The 21,685-nt window shown below is 31.5% G+C and overlaps 1 protein-coding gene across 1 annotated transcript; it reads left to right on the top strand.

The window, feature by feature from the left end:
- Positions 1–11,269: 11,269 nt before the first annotated feature.
- LOC124935276 (GDSL esterase/lipase At5g03610-like) lies at positions 11,270–13,931 on the top strand. The gene is made up of 4 exons (XM_047475721.1): positions 11,270–11,333; positions 12,181–12,387; positions 12,489–12,769; positions 13,287–13,931. The coding sequence occupies exons 1-4, from the start codon at positions 11,270–11,272 to the stop codon at positions 13,794–13,796; spliced, it is 1,062 nt and encodes a 353-aa protein (XP_047331677.1). The 3' UTR covers positions 13,797–13,931.
- The last annotated feature ends 7,754 nt before the right edge of the window (positions 13,932–21,685 follow it).

The following is a 21,685-nucleotide window of genomic DNA, read 5'->3' on the forward strand; positions in this document are numbered from 1 at the left end:
TGTTCAAATTGAATCTCAAGTCCTGTTTAGGACTTAGTATAATCTAGTTTTTTACATGTACAAATGGTTAGGTAACTTGTTTTGAAATTTAAAAAACTTATAAAAATATGACTACAAATAAATAAAGTAAAATACAATATTAAACAATGAAATTACCGAATTAAAGGTTGATCTAAGGGATGTGTTCGTTAGAGTTTTTCGTTGGTAAGTTTTTTGGTATAATTGAACTTGCAATAATATAGTATAAAAACAACTGCAACTACGAACTTGATAAAAACTTAAACTAACTTCATAGGAAGAATGTTGATGTCAAAAACTTAAACTAACTTCAAAGGAAGAATGTTGATTGAAGAACTCGAAGAATGTTCATTAGAAGAAGATTTATTTATTTTTTAATTTGAATTTGAACAATTGATATTTTTGACGGTTTCAAATGGTTATGTTTTGATTACTTTCAGTAAAATTGATTTTTTTTTTTTGTGTGTGTAGATTAATGAAAATAATCTTCATTTTATAATTTTCTTTTTATCAGAAAATTATATTTCATGAAATGCAATCAATATCTTCACTACTTTTACTCGTATCATTTGGACAACATGCCTTAAGGAAGCAATAAGATGTCCATCTTTGTTTTGGGCTATCTTATATATATATATATATATATATATATATATATAATCATTATGATAACTTAAATAAAAATAATATTTTTTAGCTTCAAGTTTAATTCTCACTATAAAAATTAAGTTGAAGTGCATAATTATGAAGGTGGTGGGTTATGCATCTTAAAATTGAAAAAATGTTACTTGGGCATATCTAAAAGCATGTAATTAGGTGTCTAAGAATACATTTTACTTTCTTAGAAATTATGTTCCATGGTGATTTTCTTAATTCAATTAATATAAGTGTTAAATCTTCATAAAATTAAATAATATAGCATTATTCCATGGGGTCATGAGAAATTGTCATACAAGTAGAATGGTCAAATTATTATTATATATACATATATATATTTTTGCTAATTTCCAACATTGTTTTAAATTCTATGGCATCTATCCTCAGTCATTTTATTTATGCTAAAAAAATCTTTTTCTTTGTGTTGGCTAGTGAGGAGTGGTTGGAAAAAGACTATTTGAAAGGTAAACAATATTAGTTTATTTGATTAGAGTAGGACAGTTTCTGTAGTATTTCATCAAACCCCAATAGTAGGTGGAATGCTTTATAGGATGAAAATGGGGCAGGGTGTGTTTAACAATAATGTGTTTGTCACCACTTGCTCAAAATTAATTCTTTTAGCATAATATAACTCTTTTGGATCATTTTTTGGCTTTACATATGAAAATATTGGGAGTCATTAGATTGTAAGGAATTGTTGTAGAAAATATTGATTAGACAAGATATCCTTGAGTAAACAACTAATAGAATACAACTGAAATTGAAAAGAAAAAGACCCGAAAACAAATGCTTTGCGACCTAGATGCAAAAGAGAGCGAGGTAGTTAAAAAGTCTTAAGATATCTCCGGCAACCCATCATTGCCCAAAGGTGAAGAAATTTGCGGAAGCTTCTCGTATTGTCGAAAAACCCTAATCTCCGTTGTTGTCATATTACCTTTATCTTGTATATATTCGAATGTCCATCTAGATCTTTTTAATCTCGATGAGAAACTTTAATTTTCTATCCCAACTATTGGTTCGCTTATTCTTTAGTTCAATTTTCATAACCTCCTAAACCAATTTCGTTACTTAGCACATTCCACGGGAGTAGTACCCTTGACTACAATTACCTATTAGCTAGCTTCTCAGCGTCAACATCATTTGATCATAGGATCTTTCACTTCATGATTTATCACATTCTTAAAGACTTTTAGACTATTGATAATTTCTTAATTTTTATTACATATATATGACTAATGGTGTACTTAAAAAAATGCTTTGGTGTATTCATAGTGACGTATATTGATTTGGAAATGTAAATAAAAAAAAATAGGCATACAAATGAATATCATTGCAAATAAAAAATATTCCAATAATTGAATTTGACATTAGAGAAGATTTCTAGGCAAATTTGTATCCCCTTTTGAAAGAATGGGCTCGTTTCTACAAGGATAATGTAAGTTGGTTTTAAGTAAAGAAATTTAGCATGCTCCCTCTAAAATGTCCTTAATTTGAAGGCAGATAAGATGCAATATTGAATATCAAAAAATTGGAAGTAACAATTTAAAAAGCACATAATTATTGTATTATGGAAATATGTCAATATTATAATTATGCAGTCTTTAAAAAATAATTATGATTTAATTAATTAATTTTATATTTTACAAGACCAATTGTTAGACCATGTGTCTCACAAATCAGTCAATAACAAAAATCAGAGCCTAATAAATTACTAATTAGTATATTAAACCAATTTTACCAAATCTTGGCCTATAGTATTAGCATTTATTCAATCATCCAAGGATTCCTTAAACTATATAATTCTTTTTATTTTTTCTAAAATGAAAGAAAATTTTAGAGATAGAAAAAGTAACAAAAACTTGATAATAATTAAAATCCATTAATAATGTTGGTATTAGGAGGATACTTTAGAAAAGAAAATGTATGAATTAGTTAACTTGTTGGTTAGTTTTATAAGTTAAAAGGATAATTGAAGTAATATTATGACAAGCTTTGCTTATAATTGAGATGATTATGTGTGTGTGCTGAGGTAGGATTTATTGGATGATATATATATTTTTCTTTTGTATAGCTTTGTATATAATCCTGGTTTGAAAACACCTAGATTCGGAATCAAATTTGGTTTTGAACTAATTTTTTAAGAATATTTTCTTTTAAATATCTAATTCTAATATTGATTTAGATTAAATATACCTTATATATATTAAATAAATTTAAAAACATTTTTTTTATACAAGAGGTGGTTATTAACCATAAGGTCTTGGGTTCGAGCCCGTCAGGTGTTAAGTTTCGCGCCTAGTTAAGTGTGTTTGCGGAGCTATATACTTAATCCGTTGCCACATTTTTAAATCCCCTCTTCTAATCTAGCGGCAATAAGAGGTGGATATCAAGCCTAAGTTCTTGGGTTTGAGCCCGTTAGGCGGCGCTGGTTAAGTGTGTTTGCGGACTACATACTTAATCCGTTGTCCATTTTTTTTCCCAAAAAAATTTATTAACATTTTTCGTTCATGCTCAATCCAAATTCAGGTATTTTGGTAATATAATCTTAAGTTGGTGCACAATTGCTCATATTTACACTATATTTTTTATTTTGCACTTGAAATATTTCATTCTCAATACAAATTTACAATTAAAGAAAACAGTTATTAACAGCGAGATTTTGTCTCTTTAATTTTAATTTATAATTTCTTGATTTTAGAATTTAAAATACAAGTTACCCTATTAGAGTGGTTCGATACTTAATAAGTAACAAAAATAACACAGATTCGATTCTCACCGTAAACTTATTTATAATTAAAAAAATAAAAAATAATTGACAAACTAACTTAAATTGTAAGATCTAGAAGGTTGATGGTGAGGCACTATAAGGCATTTTAATATTTCTCTTTTTGAAGAGATGATTTTGAGGATAAGACTTGATAACTTTTAAAATAGTTTTAAGCTATATTTTCAATCACCGTGGATATTTTCATAGGAAGAGATGAATTTGAGAATGGAGACTGTAATACTTTATTTTATTTGTATTATAATTTTTTTTTCAATCTTAAGTGGGTGGTTCTCAATTTTTTAAATGAATAAGACTTTTGATAACTTTTAAAATAGTTTTGAGCTATATTTTAATGAGGAAGAGATGAATTTGAGTATGGAGATATTGTAATACTTTATTTTATTTGCATTACAATTTTTTATTCAATCTTAAGTGGGTGGTTCTCAATTTTTATTAAATGAATAAGACTTTTAATAATTTTTAAAATAGTTTTGAGCTATATTTTCAATCATAGTGGATATTTTCACCGTCTGGAGATCTATTTCTTCCTTTTGGTGAATATATGTGTTTTTTAAAGGTTTAATTTGTTTTGTTTATCTCAATCTCCAACCCCTTTTTGTGTGTTTTCTTTTTCTTTTTCTTTTTCTTTTTCATGTTTTGAATTTTAATTGATGTATTGTAATCTTTTGTATTTGTTTATCTCGTTTATTAACTTGTAAAGGACATACGTACCTAACCAAGTCGCGTGGAGGGAAACTATGGCTTCCTTTTTTATGTTTCTCATGTGTAACAATAATTCATCATGTGTTAAAAGTATTTGAAATTAAAATTAATTCACTTTAATTAACAGCTTTGTCTATTACTACAATATTAAAAGATAATCTTAAAATACTTACCCAACATTATCAATTATAAAAAAATAAAATAAAGAATACAATCCGTTGTCCTATATATCATTCTAAAGTGTAAACTATATATACAAAATTATAACATTAAGATCCACTAATTCAGTCACTAATATAGAGATCTCCAATATATTGATTAGTCCAACAATATATAGAAAATCCAAGATAATTATTAGTTGATTACATTTATTACACCCCGCAATCGAAGCAGGTGAGCGATGTATGCTAAGATTGTATCGAAAATTCTTCAAATAGAACTCTCAGAATTCCCTTTGTGAAGATATCCGCAAGTTGAAAGCGAGCTGGGAGAACTCGAACCTGATCCCGTGAGACCTTCTCACAAACAAATTGAATGTCCATCTTAATGTGAAAGATAGATCGTAGTCATATTATCACAGTAAACAATAGTAGCGGTGAGAACCGAGCAATGAAGTTCTAGGATTAAATTACGTAGCCAACAAGTTTATGAAACCACATTCGCAACCACCTAATACTTAGACTCGACACTAGAACATGACAAATTGGTTTGGCTTAGCCGACCAAGAGATTAAATTATCTCCCAAGAAGACATAGTAGTCAGACGTCGAACGACGTGTGTTCGAGCACCCACCCCAATCAGCATTAGTGTAAGCCAAAAGGGATGTAATAGAGGATGGAGACTGAAAGCCAAAATCAAGAGTTATTTGATATACCTGATAATGGTTTTTATTGACGGCGAATGGGGAATTCCGTCACTAATAATTAACAATTAATAGTGATGTCATTCTCCTAACACCGTCGCTGATATTGTTCATTATCAACGTCGACATTCCGCTAACGCCGTCGCTAATATCGTTCATTATCAATGTCGGCGTTCTCCTAACGCCGATGCTAATATTGTTCATTATCACCATCCGCGTTCCCCTAATGCCGTTGTTGATGATCCTCTCTCTCGGGTTTTTGGAATATTTTTGACTCTCTTATTAACCGATGTTCCCCTAACACCATCGCTGACAATCCTTACTCTCGAGTTTTTAGTATATTTTTGATTCTTTTATTAACGTCGACATTCCCCTAACGCTGACGTTGATATTGTTCATTATCAATGTCGGCGTTCCCTTAACGTCGTCGCTAATAATCCTTGCTCTCAGGTTTTTGGTATTTTTTTATTCTTATTAAACCTGTTTCATATTTTTTTCTACTACTATTAGTAAAAAAAAGATAATTAATAAATAAAAATCAATTCAAAGTTTCAATAAAAATCTCAAATCGTATGTCAATCAATACTGATCGGGGGGAGGAGGGGGCATCCTAGACATAAGCGCATGTATAGCCTCTTGTTGTGCGCGCATCTACGCTTGTAAAGAGTCCTACTGTGTGCGCATATGCGCTTGTAGAGTGTCATGTTGTGCGAGCATCTGTGCCTGTGTCATACCGTGCACGCATATGCGTCATCTTGTCTCACAAGGACCTGTTCTCCTCGTGCAACACTTTTGTATCTTGACGTTAAGACACCCTTGAGTTGTTGATGACCGAGGAAGAACTTCCCCGTTGATCCACTCTGAAGTGCGTTGGACGAACTTCCGATCCCATCCCGGTCACCCTCCCGTGTCCCTGTGTTCTAGAGCATCCTCAAACACATCAAACATCGACATATTATGATTTTCTTCTAGCCGCTCGTGCATCACATTCTATAATCATTTACAACACTATTAGTAATTTAAACTTAAACATGAAAATGATAGAAATGATTATAACTTATGACGACATATTGAACATGCGGAGAAAGCACGTGAGTCAGATACTCAGTGGTCGCTCTCCTAGTATGCGTATGTAGGAAGAAAGTCTATATATTTAGGGGCGTATCCAATATCCCTCTCCTGTACAAATAACATACATATCATCTGTTAGATATTATGAAAGTTTAATACTCTTACTAAAACATACCATATGTCACTCCACTTTCGAAAATGGTTTGCTATCGGTGTGGTGGGTGTATACCACTTTTGCTCTGTTGCCAGGATTGATCGTACTTTTTTTCTGCAATTATAAGATAATTATAGTTGTTAGTTATTAATCGATTAAACATATAATGAATTAAAAATGACTATTATACCTTAAACTTAGTTGTGAAGTAGTGATGATCAAGGAGATAATTTCAATCCTCATAGTCGAATTCAAGAGGAGAGTTTAATTTTATTACCTCATCGCCGTCATTATGTGGTTGGATGTAGTCCCTTTTGTTCGTATATCTTCACATATCCCATATTTTCTTCACATTTGATATCACCCTATCTTTGTAAGTGTAAAGGAGATGGGGGTGAAGACTCGGAAGGATCCTGAAAAATAATAATAGATTTTAGGATTATAAAATCTTCAAATTATAAGATAGCATGTTAAAAAATATCAAACTCACGGAGATAGACCTCCATATATGGTATAATTAGGCATGTGACTGATCAGATTAATTTCTTAGATGATGTGGCACCACCGTGGGATTCCGGTACCCATATATTGTTCAATTGGATATATCATTCGATAATAGACAACCCCCTAGCAAAGTCTCAAAGGCCAAGTGTACAAGAAAATTTACCATTATATCAAAGAATGAAGGTGGAAATATATTTTCCAATTTATAAAGGGTCAAAACAATGTCATCCTACAACTCTTCCAATACATCCCGATTTAAGGATTTTTGATACAACAATCAGAAGAACCTAGACAAGTGCACTAGATCATCGTACACATCATCCGGAAGTAAAGCACATGTGGAAAGTGGAATCAAATACTGTAATAAGATGTGACAATCATGACTTTTCAATCCATAATTTTTTTTATCAATTACGTTTACACACCCTCCAATATTGGAGAAGAACTCTTATAACATTTTTACATCTTTAAGAAACATACATAATCGTTTCTTCTGATCCGAGGAAAATGCGTATGGGGCTGCCGGATATTGAAGAACACCATCGACCTCAACATGATGCAATGAATATTTTATGTTCAATAATTCCAAATCTTTACGAGCTTTGAGTCCATCCTTCATTTTTTTCTTTAAAAAATTCATTATAGTGCCCAACACGCTATCATAAATGTTTTTTTTCTAAATATGCATCACATCTAAATTATGCCTCAATAACAGTGTTTTTCAGTATGGTAGTTCGAAAAATATGTTGAGTTTATTCCATTATCACCCCGAGATTCATGAGAAATCTTTCTCCTTTCAGGACAATATTGATTTAAATAGATGTCTTTCAAATCTCTTGTCTGCATTAATACTTCGGTTCTAGACAAAAGATAAGGTGCCGGTCTTAACTCTGTATCACCGTCAAAAAAATCTATTTTCCTACTCCAATGATGAGTAGGTGGAAGAAACCATCGGTGACTCATGTAACACTTTTTTAGCAGTGTACCAATCTCAACGGAGTTGTATTCTTATTACAACATGGGTATGCAAGTTTTCCCTTCATACTTTATCTAGATAAATTTGCATATGCCGGAATTCATTAATTGTCCATAACATAGTTGCCTGTATATTGAAATATTCTTTACGAATCGCGTCGTAAGTCCTTACACTGGTATGCCACAACTCTTTTAACTCGTTAATTAATGGCTGGAGAAACACGTCAATCGAATCCCCAAGACTTTTTGGCCCGGGGATTAATATGGAAAGAATGAAGTTTTTTTATCCTTACAAATTGTAGGAGAGACATTGTAAGAGATAATAATAACAGACCGAATGCTAAAAGAAGTATTTCTATTTGCAAAGAGTTGGAACCCGTCACTTGCGAGAGAAAGTCTTACATTCCGAAGCTCGAAGGAGAAATCTTTAAACTTTTTATCGAAGGATGTCCATGTAATTGAATTAGCTGGATGTCTTAAGACTTCATCATCAACATTAATATTATCTTTATGTCAAGTCATTCGAGAAGCGGTTTTGGAGAACATGTACAATCTTTGCAACCTCAGTGCAAGTGGGAAATATCGTTAAATTTTATTTGGAATTAACTCCCCATTCACCTTTTTCCGAAGCGTACCAATTGATTGGCTGATCTTTCATCTAGACACACCAAATATTTTACACTTGTCCAAATCTTTATCTTCTTTACAGAGGAGTATAAAATCATTCTTATAATCATCAATTTTGTCACGTTAAACTGATCTCTATAATAAATTTCTTACACTCATAGTATGAACTTGGAAACTTAGAATTAGCTGATAATATTTCCTCTTTGAGCATTTTTAATAACAAATCAAATGACGTGTTGGTCCATTGACCAACATTTTTTATGTGAAGTAATTTTAGTAAGGTAGAAGCTTTTGAAATTTGGGATCCTTCGTACAAGGAAAGTTTCGAATCTTCCAAGAAACGGTAAAATGCCTTAACATCGTCAACATGGCGTTCATTATTTGAGGCTTCAGCGGTTTAATACAAATCATTAATAAGGTCTTCCATAAATTGATCATATTGATCAATTTCTTTGTTCATTTCAATATTAACGACATTCTCTTCTACACCACCATGATTTTCATTTCTAAGGTCATCTAATTCATCATCATCCCTTTCATTCGAAGATTCGTTTCTCCATGAAAGTACCAAAAATTATAATTTTGACGGATCTCAAATGCAATTAGATGATCTCTGACCACTATTCTATTCTCATAAGTTAAATTTGCACACTTTACACACAAACAAACAAATGAATTTCTGTTAGTAGACCTAATCGCGAAGTCTATGAACATTTCAACCCCATTAATATAATTTGAATCATATCAGCGTAGAGTCGTCCAACTTTTATCGGGGATTTCCATTTTAACTAATAATCTAATCTATAGTTCCAAAAAATTTCTATCAGCATACAAACAATTAACATCTACTTAGTTTAATTAATATTAACATATAAGCAACTAATCAACATACTAACCTAATTTTTTAATAACATATCAACAAACCTATCAAATAACCTAATTTTTTAATAACCTATCAGCAAACCTATCAAGTATACTAACAACAAACATTATTTAGAAATAGATCAAACAATCTATCAAACCTAAATCAAACCTAAATTAAACCTAAATCAAACCAAATAACATTATTTGAAAGACTGTAATTACCTAGAGCAAAGAAGAGAGGAGCGATGCCTAATCGAAGAAGAGGGGAGCGACGACCGATGGCGACTAGACGATGACTATGCGGTGGAGCAATCGGAGGCTGAACGGCGAAGCGAGAGAGAGAGAATCACGTACGGAGAAGAAAGTATAAAAAAAAGAAAAAGTGTAGAAGTTTTGTTTAATCATTAGCGAGGACATTATCGTGTGCCGACGCTTATATTCATTTAATGAATATTAGCGTCGACTTTACCCTAAAGTTGACACTAATAATATAACATATATAATAGCGTCGGCGTTAGGCTAAAGCCGGCGCTAATATTCTTTTCCAAAAACATTTCAAATTCGACAAAAACTCTCCTTTATAAGCGTCGATTTTACCCTAAAGTCGACGCTAATAATATAACATATTAGCATCGACATTAGGCTAAAGACGACGCTAATACTATTTTCTAAAAACGTTTCAAATTCGGCAAAAACTTCCTTTTATTAGCGTCGGCTTATCCTAAAGCCGACGCTAATAATATAAAATATTAACGTCGGCGTTAGGCTAAAGCCGACGCTAATATGCTTTTCCAAAAACGTTTCAAATTTGGCAGAAACTCCCCTTTATTAGCATCGTTTTTAAGGTAAAGCCGACGTTAATAATAGATTTTTTTTTATATTATAATCAAATTGAATTTGAGTTGATTTAAGTTTTTTAAATCATCAAATTGTAGCTTACACAAATCAATATTTAATTGACACTTGTAAATAGTGTTATATATTTAGATTGTTTTTCTATAATAAAATTTACAAATCACTTTATTTTTTCGACTAAGTTATAATTTTAAATTTTAAATTATAAAGAAAAATTAAAACAACAATCAAAGAAAAACAAATTAATATATAAAATAAGACCATAATGGAACATTATTCCAAATCATTAAACCCCACTTAGATGCCTACACATCTCTACTATACAGATGCCTCGCGCATATGCTCAATTTAATTTCGCACATAATTTGATATCATTTGATAAATTTCTTATAGTCATGAACACGAATGTCATAACTTATGAAGAGACATTAGAATTTCTTTCCGTTCATGCATGCAGTGAAGAAAAAGGGTCAAAAGAAACGGTGGTGATCCAAATAGTGAAGTAAGAACTTTATATGTCGATAATAATCAAATGTTGACTCGTATATTAACCCAGTAACTCATATCCAGTTGTACTTAAGTACAACCAGATGTTGACACAGGGATAAACCACTACTTAGGCGACCAAATCTCAAATTAAGAATAAAAAACTTGACACAGGATAAACCACTACTTAGGCGGCCAAATCTCAAATTAAGAATAAAAAACTTTCCTCTATGTTTTCCTCACTTTTTTCCCTCCATTTCTCTCTCACATTCTCCCTCTATATCTCCATTTTTTTTTCTCTTCTTTTTTAAAGTCTTTGTTTTTTGTTTTTTTTTTAATTTAAAAATAAATAAATATATAAGCTGGGGCATCCCAAATCCATTATTCAGGCCGGCAATTAGTCCAACTTAAATTTTTTATTTATTAATTGCCTTGTTTTGGTTAATTCTTCACATTGCATATATAGAGAGAGTATAGATTGGATATTTATATTCAAACTAACCCTACGTAACATGTGTTTTCCCCTATCTTACCTTTTGCCTTAAAATAGTTCGTGTCCACATTCTTGTTCCATTTACAATATTGTTTCGTACCATAATTCACATCATTTTTTTATATATATATATATATATATATAATATTTCCCTTCTTACAATACCATTTTACAATTTATCATCTCTTCCTCTCTCTCTCTACTAACACACATATGGCAAAGAGCAAGCTGCTGTCCTACTTATCCATCTCCATCTTCCTTTTTGTTCTTCTTTCAGGTATCTCATCTAAAATGGTAAATTTATAATATCATCGATCTATCATTTGTGTACAAATCTAGACTATGTTCACTTATCCATCTTATTCTTCTTTGTGGTTCGTGGTTCATTTGCTAATTTTTCATATTTATGTAAAATGATATAATTGCGAGTCGTTTAAGTGTAATAACAAAAATATTAAAAAAAAACTAATAACGACACAAAAATGCTGAACCAGGGCAAAGAAAAAATGTACAAAATCTTTTGAGGATTTATCTTGGATTTTGATCTGGGAATTTGTGTTCAATTGATCTTGTTTTGGAGTTTCTGATAGATTATGAAAATAATCTTTATATTAGGACATATATTATTTTATATTTTTAATATAAAAATTATTTCCATAATTTATCAGTTTCTCTTCTAGTTTAGGTATTTTAAAACTAATATTGTTATTGAAAATTTTCAACCTTTAGTTTTTATACAAAAATAAATAGCTATTTTAATACGTACATGATTGTCGGTGGATGGTGTTGATTTCATTAGGATTAGGTTTGGTTGTGATTATAATAATAATAATAATAATAATAATAATAATAATAATAATAATAATAATAATAATATAAATGAAATGACTACAATAGTGATTTCCTATTTATTATACATAAATAAAAAATTGGCATAAGAAATTTCAACGTTTTTAAAGTTCTTAAAACAACTTAACTTATTTAAGATAATAACTTATATATATCTTGGTTGCAAATAATAAATTTGTTACAATTAATTTAAAATATTATTTTTGTTACAAAAGTTATTTTTTCACATAAACCAGTTTTATATAATAATGTGATTGTTTATCTTAAATTTGCAGCTAACAATGATGTAGCTAAGGCCCATAATCATCATCATAAACAGTTTTTTCGTCCCCAAAAGTTGTTCGTTTTCGGTGACTCTTATGTCGATACGGGCAACACCGACAAGTCTTTCTCTAGTTCTTGGAAGGTTCCATATGGTATCACTTTTCCTCGGAAGCCTGCTGGACGATTCTCCGATGGTCGTGTTTTAACAGACTTTTTAGGTATCTATCATCATTATATATATGCATGTATTACACCATATCATATAATAGTGAAATTATCATTATTATTATTTATATATGTATTTGATTAATTTATGCAGCTAGATTCTATGGATTGAAGTCTCCATTACCATATATGCTAAGGACATTGACAGGAAAGTCGAAGGCAGTGGCTAGGTATGGAATGAACTTTGCTTTCGGCGGGACTGGAGTATTCGATACTCAATTCCCCGGAGCAAACATGTCCGTTCAGATCGATTTTTTTAAGGAATTTCTGAATTGTTCGGTTTACTCTAAAAGCGATGGAGATACCTCTATGGCCCTCGTTGCGGTCTCTGGCAACGATTATGCTGCCTACGTCTTTAACGGTGGCCTTTTTCAGGTATTACATGAATTTTTCATTTTCAAATAATAACTATTTTTGTTCATGAAATGAGTTTGTGCAAACCTCTAATAATCAAATTATTTTTGTTCATGAAATGAGTTTGTGCAAACCTCTAATAATTTATTATCCATAGCTATTTTTTTAGTTGAAGATACCATAACAATATTCAACTATTCTACTACCCATAATGTTGTGATACTTTTTTTTTTATTATTATTGTTTTTTATATATATTATTGATTTATGTCCATAAACATAAAGTATAACCTTACAACGCATAACCCTAGTGGAATGGTACGAATATTAGAATTTGGACATTAATTAATTAAACCTCTTCATGTGCTTCTTGAAGCTAAAATTACTCCATTTATAAGTACTAGTGGTGGATTAGGTGTAAAGCTAAAAGCTCTAAGCACATTTTTATGCTATGTTTGTTCTTGTTTAATTTAAAGATTTTATAAACAATTTTAAGGATTGTATTTGTGTAGTTATTCATAAGAATGTGGCTAACGCAGAATATTCCAGCATTTATTACCCAAGTGGTAAACCAACTCAAAATCAATCTAAAGAGGATTCACGAAACGGGGGTGAAAAAAGTGGTTGTAACTTCTCTCCCGCCTTTGGGCTGCCTTCCAACTAGCACATTCCTTAACAATTTCACCAAATGCAACACCACTCAGAATACAGCCGTTGAATTCCATAACCTCTTGCTTCGACAAGCTGTTGCGAAGCTCAACGATGAAACTGTTGGCACGAACGGAGGGTCCCCCGCCTTCATCTTTCTCGATCTTTACTCTTCCTTCAAAAGAACATTCCTTCGTCGTGATAAGTTTGTGAATCCGTTGAAGTCCTGTTGCATGGGGATCAACGGCAGTGATTGTGGTACGGTAAACAATAAGGGGCAAAAGATGTATACGGTGTGTGAGAAACGTGAAAATTCGTTCTTTTGGGATTCGGTGCATCCTACTCAAGCCGGATGGCATGAAGTTTATCTCATTCTTTTATCTTCTTTGAGTCGTATTTAATATACAAATGTTACTTAATTGAACAAATAAGTGATTTCATAGATTTGGCAACATCTCAAGCTTATTTTATTTTATTTTTGTATTATCAATGTCTTGAATTCTTCATTTAATCAAATAAGCCATGTGCTTGGTCAATGCGTCATTGTTTAGTTTCTTTATATATATAATTTATCTTAGAGGGTGTATAAATTCAATTGTTAAATATTTTGTAATATAGATTTTTTTTGAAAAACGGTTAAAACCATTTGATTAAAATCTCAAAAGTGGGAGAATCAAGAATCAACGCTAGACAAATTTTTTAACTATGATTAAATAATAACAATTAAACGACCCTAAAGAACCTGATTATTAGCAATTAAACATATAAGAAACAAAGATTACAAACAAAGATTACAAACAAATATTACAAACTGTTGTTATCCCAATCAGGATTTTTGATACAATTTGTAATCTTAAAATATAGATTTTTTATATTTATAAAATTAAATAAATATACACACTGAAAATAAAAATTCTGATTGGGATAATTTGATACAGTTTGTAATCTTAAGATGATTTAATCTTACAATATAGATTTTTTATATTTATAAAATTAAATAATTTATTGATTTAGAGATAATGTGGGTAGCTTGGAAATAGTAAAGTAAATGGGGATAGTTTGAAAAAACAAATGAGAAAGTGAGTAAAAAATGAAAACATGTTAAAACTATGTAATGTCATTCTTAGGTCATGTGACATGTCGATTCATGTGCAAATTCGTGTTCGTATCGTGCATATACTCGTATCGTATCAGTATTTGTGTTGTATCAACTCGTGACCATGTTAACTCGTGTTGTTGTCCTGTAATGTCAACTCGTGCTTGTGTCGTGTCGTTAAACCCACTACCCGGGAGTGATAATATTGTGTTTTTCAGTATTAATATTGTGTTAATCGTATTGACCTAAGCAATTATTATAGTTTATTCGGAAGTATTAACGAAGAATCCATTATTCATAATATAGTGTCCAGGCGTCAAAAGAATGAAAGCTCCTCATTCAAAGTTGAAAGCAATGAGAGGAAACATGTTGATCCCAATATATATGATCAATTTATAAATAAACAAATAGTTATACGGTATTTTTAGTTACCAATTTTTGTGTGTAATATTTTTTTTTTTAAAAAAAAAAGTTAAGTGTCATCTCATTAAAAAAAACTAAAAGAGTAAAAAAAAAATATAAAAGTTTAAGATCAAATCTAATTTTTTTTTAGATTTGACAGTGAAACAAGAACTAATTTACATACATCAACAACAACAATCAATTAACGCATATATCATTTTTTTACTTTAATTCTATTTGTGACTTTCTCAAATAAATATTCCATATCTGACAGAACTTTTTATTCTCTTCATTCCTTTCGATTGCTCTCTAGGATTGAATGAGTGCATTTCCATCTGAAGTTATATCTCCCCAAATATCTTCAGCAATTCTACTTATTCGACAGTGAGTTATTGGATTTCTTTCAGATATTGTAGATTACTGCTCTAAAGTACATTTCAGCATATTTACATAGAAGGATCTTTCTTTTTTTGTATTCTTCATCCACTCTTGGATTTATTCTCATGTTCCTGGAAAGTTGATCATGTTCATGTTTGCAGCATACCTCATCCAGATTTGTATTACAAAAGAGTATTCCCCAAATACATGGTTTATGTTTTCCTCAACTCCCGAACATAGGACATAGTTGATATCAGGAATGTTTATGTATTTTCGAATTTTGTCTTTTGTTGTCAACATTTTCCTGTATACTAGTTAGAGAATAAACTGGTGATGGGGAATAATCTTTGGAGACCATACCAAATTATGCCAATCTACCTAATGTCCTCTTATTCTAATCATTTCCCGTGCCTTTCCTGTAATGAACTTCTCGTTGTTTTCTGTTTTCCAACATATTTCACCATTTCTTTCATTGAATTGCTTCTGTCTCATTAGCTTTAAGATTCTATCACCTTCTGGAATACACCTCAAAAGTGAATCACATTTAACTTCATAGAAGTCTCTAAATGAGTACTTGATGCATTCTCTTCTAACTCTATTTCCTTGCATTTCTTCTTTAAACATAATAGGGATATTATCCAGCCAAGGATCATGCTAGAACAGTACCCCTCTTCCATTTTTAATTGTGGTTTGCACAATTTGAAAGATATATTTTCTTGTTTTTCAGATCTTCTTCAATGACCATGCCATTTTTTCATTGATGCTTCGTGTCCAGATACTATACTCTTCTTTCATAAATCTTGTATGCACCCATTTAACCCACATAGAGTCCGCTTTTTGCTCCAACGTCCATAGGCTCCTGATGGTGAAGGCTTTGTTCCATTCAACACAACTTTTTATTCCTAGTTCGCCTTCTTCTATGGGTGTGCAAACATCCTCCCATTTGACCTTTTTGCCTCCTCTACCTTATTTTTCCCATACGTAATCTCTCATAATTCTATTCAGTTCAGCCATTACTTTATTTGGGATGACTATTTGTTGTTCCTAGTAGCCAATAATTTCAAGGATTACTATTTTAACGAGCTCGATTCTATTTGCATAAGACAGTTTTTCGTAGCCCAACTCAAGACATAATTTCTAACATTTTCTACTAGTTCTCTAAAGTGATTATATTGGAGTTATTTGAATGACAGGGGTACTCCAAGGTATTTCACTAGTAGTTCACATTCCTTGATTTCTATAATATTGAATATGTTTTCTTTCCTCTCTTCATTAACTCCTCCATAGAAAACCTGACTTTTGTCCTCATTGATATATAAACCTGACGTGTTGACTACAAAATCCTTACTATTGTTCTTGCTCACGTCAGTCTGATTTCTACCCTTTCCTCTTGACTTTGGAGGTCCATGATATTCAAGGAGGATATTCATTAGATTCTCTCCTAAGCCTTTGTGGAGGTTAGTTGCATTCGAATTCTCTGTCTTAGGATCAAGGGAGTAGGTGTTGAATTCACCATTGCCCGATTAAGAGAGTTGGCCGGGCTTGTACTGACTGTTGACAAAGAGGGATTTGCCCGTACTGCTGAATCTATGATTGCAAAAGTCATATTTAAAGTGGCCGACACAGACAAATTCGTGTTAGTGAAGCTTTTAACAACTTTACAATACAAATTGGTTTGAAATTTGTAGAATTTCAAGAAAATTCATTTATTGATGCACTTTATTCTTGACTGAGAATGGTATCTATTATCAATCGAGAGAGATCGCCGAGGAGATTTAGTAAATTTCTGCAAAAAGACAATCCTTCCGACCGAGAGATAAAATCGCGACGCACACGAGACACGGATCGCACAAATGGCACATTTCACACGACAACAAATGGTGTGTGATTTCTTTGTGACCGCAACCGAGGGTTTTTTCAGAGACAATTACGACCGTGACAATATTGCCACATATCGCGGCACACACGGCACACTGATCGCATAAATCGCGACTATCGACACTTAATGAACAATACAAGACAATATGAGGTCTCCTGTGTCGATCGTGCTGTGCCGCCTCTTCTCCTCATTCTCTCTTTGTAATAAAAGTGGGATAACGAATTAAGTACATAGCCCGCAAATACACTTAATCATTTAACAAGGTGTAGAACTTACCGCTTGACGGGCTCGAACCCAAGACATTAGGGTGAGAATATTCATCTCTCGTTGTCTCTAGGCTAGAAGATGGGATAAAAATGAGACAACGGATTAAATATGTAGCCCACAAACACACTTATTAATTTCACCAGACGCAGAACTTGCCGTCTGATGGGCTCGAACCCAGGATTTTAGGGTGAATATTCATCTCACGTTGCCGCAAACACATTTAACAAAGCATTTAACTATGCGCAGAACTTGTCGCCTGAAGGGCTTGAACCCAGGAACTTAGGGTTAATATCCATCTTTTATTGCCGCTAGGCTGTGTAATATAATTTACCCATAGACAATTTATAGCATTGATTTTCATTTGTGTAGAATAATGCAAAACTGCAATTGTTACCTACAAAATTTATCTAGGACTAGAGAATTAGAAATATGTTAAAATAATTATATATATATATATGAATTTATTGACTTATAAAAACATCATATACGTATGATATGCCAAATATGCTAAAGTTGTTCCCGAATCCACCATAATTCATTAGCTATTTGATAGCCGTGTCATGTCATTCCGACTTGTGTTTGTGTCGTGTTCAACTCACGACCCAAATAAGATAGTAACGTGGTTTGTCTTTCCGTAAAAATATAGTGTTGAATCGTGTTGACCTAACTCATTATCTAGATTTACAACTAATATATTAGTCTACACTAAATTCTTGTTTTATTTTTTATTTTTATATCTTATTATAAAATAATATTATAAAAAAATTCAATTAACTTTGTTTTTATAAGGACATATCAGGTAGAATAATTTATATAATGGTGGACATGTAAAACTAGATTATTTGATAAACAAAATGGGAAAGGTTAATAGAAAATGAATGCATGTTTAACTATGTCATGTAATGCATATGTTGATTAATGTGAATATTTGTGCTTGTTCCCAGTATATGATTGTGTTGTGTCGGTGTTTGTATTATGTAGACTTGTGATTGTGTCATGATCGATCTGAGTGAGATCGTATTATGTCGTGTTATTCCGTATCAATATCGTGTTGTTTTATACCAATAACGTGTTAATCTATTAAATTGCACAATATTCACGGAAAATTCAGTATTCATAAGATAATATTTAGATGTCAAAATCATTGAAACTTTTGGAAACATGTTAATCTCATTGTATATGATCAATTCATATATAAACAAAGTTATATTTTTAGTTATCATTTTTTTTGTATAATATAATGTACCTGGACAATCTATAGCATTGGTTCCGTTCAATAATGCAAAATTCAAGGTAACAAAACAAATTCGGACAACACTTAAAAAAAACATCAGTCAACCTTTAAAAGCGTCGCCAAAAATATCAGTGATGCTTATTCTTACACAGAAGATGGGTCGACGCAAATTATAATAATGCTTATTTAAGCGCCGATAAGATTAATTTAAACATCGACGACAATCTATTTAATTTTTAGCAATTTTGTTTTATATTTTATTTTTGAATGTTTTTTTTTTAAATTTACTCTTAATTTTTATTTTTTTTATATAAATTTTAATTAAATAATCATTATAAAAGACATTTAAAAGATTATTTTTATACATTATTCATATTTTAAATAATAACAAAAGAAACATAAACACTCTCAATAATATTATCTTATAAAATCATACCATACTCAAATAAAAAACATTAACTAACATGTTACAAGTCTTAATAATGTTTAATGGTTTAAAAACAACTAAACTAAAAGTCAAATTTGTATACTAAAATAATAAAGTGAACTCTATAAAAGATTCACTCTTCTAGTCTAGCGGCACCAAAAGATAGATATCATCTTCCTCCCTAAGGTCCTGGGTTCGAGACAGTCAAACGACAAATTATGTGCTTGATTAAATGGTTATGTGTGTTTGCGGGTTATGTGTTTAACCCGCGATGATGAGTCGCACTCCATAGGAGAACTCTTTGTAGAAACATCCTAAGCCACTGAAATTAAGACAAAGACAATTTTGTCATTGTTCAAGAAGCAAAGAATGTTGTTTCAAACTTTGAAAAAATAGATTGATATTCTCTTGTATATGTACATAAATAAAAGAAAATTAAAATTAAATTTATACTACTCTAAATATAAAACTAATCATAATCTTCATCTTTGACACCTCAAAAATGTTGTGGGACAATAACACTCTGACTCATGGAAGTGGTGAGTCACATGAATAGATCCTCGTTATATAACAAGGTCATCTTGCGATGTATAATCCACTTTGACAAACATGTCGTTTGATTTTGATAAAAGAAAACATGTTTATAGATGTTTAGTATATCTATTATAGATGTATGCATGTATAATAAATAAGCACGTACTAGGTTGACTTGTCGAAGCCTTGTTGTTTGGGGCACGGCCAAACAACGGTTGGGTAAAGTAACTAGGTTTTGTGTGCTAAGGTTTCTGTCGAGGTTGTGTGTGAATCTCTCCCCACCATCGCTAAAGTTGCATCCCGAAGGATGTATCAAAGTCGAAAGGGGGATCCACTCTAGGTTCCTAGTTTTTCCTCACGCAACATCTCTCAGTCACAAACCTGTATGATCGATGTAAAAGTAATTTGTAGAAGTACATAATTCCGATTTGTTACTCCTTCATGTAATTTAGGGTGATATATCCTTTTAAGGCAATTATTATGGTAGAACCTAGGTATAAGATAAAACCTAAGTACCTGTTGGGGTGATAAACCCTATGGGGTGGATTATTGTGAGAGTGGAATGTTATAAATAAGAATTTATAAATAACCAGAGTTTTGTTTATTTTATTCTTTTTCAAAATAACAAGGTACATGCCTAGAAAAGTCACCAAGAGAGATGTAACGCCCCCAAAACAATCTTTTACCTCCAGATCTCATAGCTTAGCACGTGCCGTGGTGAGGCGAACACGTGGCAGTATGGGGAAAAGTTCATATCACGGGGTGGCTCAATGTTTGATGCGTTTCAATCTTGTTTTGGGTGCTAGACCTCTTTTAAATTAAATCATTTTGTTTTTAAAATATTTTGAAAATACTTGTAGCAGTAAGAAATTAATTATGTAAAAATAATTAATTATTTGTTCAAATTTTAAATAATTTAGGAGGCTAAATAACAATTTAAACTGAACCCGGTTTAAATTTATCAAACATAACTAATTTAAAAGATTATTTATTTGAAAATTAGAGTCGCGAAGAGATTTTATAAAAATCAATAAAATGAAACGTGTATAAACATATTTCAACCCGAGTTCTAAAAAAGAGTGGTTCGTTGTCTATTTACACTCGAGAAAGGGCTTTCGCACTATGTCTTCTGCCCCCGCCTAAGGAAGATTTGAAAAATTCTTCTTAAATAAACAAAATATGGCTTTTATAAATCCAATTATAACATTTTTACTTTTAAATAGTAGTCTAAGGGTCCTAAACAAGAATGAGCTTTAAATAATTGAACAAAATCATTTAAAAGGGGTGTGTACATGTTGTGCTAGTATTCAGATTTAACAAATCTTTAAAATATCAGAGGAGAAAGTTAGAATTTAAAAATAAATTTTAAACGGGACCTTATCCAAAACTTGGTTTGTGTCATTTGGACACCAAAAAAATTCTAAAATTTTCCACCATATTATCATCCTTGTTTGTATCACTTTTCTTTTGAAATCTTCAAACTTTTTCATGGATCCTTCACAAAACTACAACTTCTTTCCAAATTACTTCCCAAATCAAGCTCAAAATCCAAATATACAACCTTCGAACTAAAACATTGAACGTCCGGAAGATCCCATGAATACCAGAATCCATCCTAATTTTCCACAACAATATATGATGCCACCCAACTTTGGCATGCAATACCCGTATAACCATCCTTATATGCCTTATGACTATCCACCTATCTCTGGAAATAACTTTCATGTCGCTCATACCAACTATCCAAACAGTGAACAACCAAATGATGTAAACACACTCTGTTTCAGTAGTGATTCAACTAATATTCCCGATTTTTCTACACAAATATCTATAGGGGATGTTGATAGAAATACCCCAACAACTTTTCTTGCTCCAACCCAACAATCAACCCGAAAATCATACGATCCTTGGAGCACGAAGGACAACAAACCTTTACTAAATGGTTATTTCCATTTTAGTAATGATAGTGAATTGGGGAGGAACCAAAAGGGCGGCACTTTCTGGGTTAAAATTGTAGAATTTGTAAATGACAAGTTTGAATGTGAGAAACCAAGGACTGGATTACAATGCAAA

The sequence above is a fragment of the Impatiens glandulifera genome, chromosome 4 (genome assembly GCF_907164915.1).
Source record: "Impatiens glandulifera chromosome 4, dImpGla2.1, whole genome shotgun sequence".
In the NCBI taxonomy this organism is placed as follows: domain Eukaryota; kingdom Viridiplantae; phylum Streptophyta; class Magnoliopsida; order Ericales; family Balsaminaceae; genus Impatiens; species Impatiens glandulifera.

Coding starts and splice junctions, on each gene's coding strand:
- LOC124935276 (XM_047475721.1), top strand. CDS start 11,270: ATGGCAAAGAGCAAGCTGCTGTCCTACTTATCCATCTCCATCTTCCTT. Junction 11,334..12,180: donor CCTTTTTGTTCTTCTTTCAG/GTATCTCATCTA, acceptor TTAAATTTGCAG/CTAACAATGATGTAGCTAAG. Junction 12,388..12,488: donor TGTTTTAACAGACTTTTTAG/GTATCTATCATC, acceptor TAATTTATGCAG/CTAGATTCTATGGATTGAAG.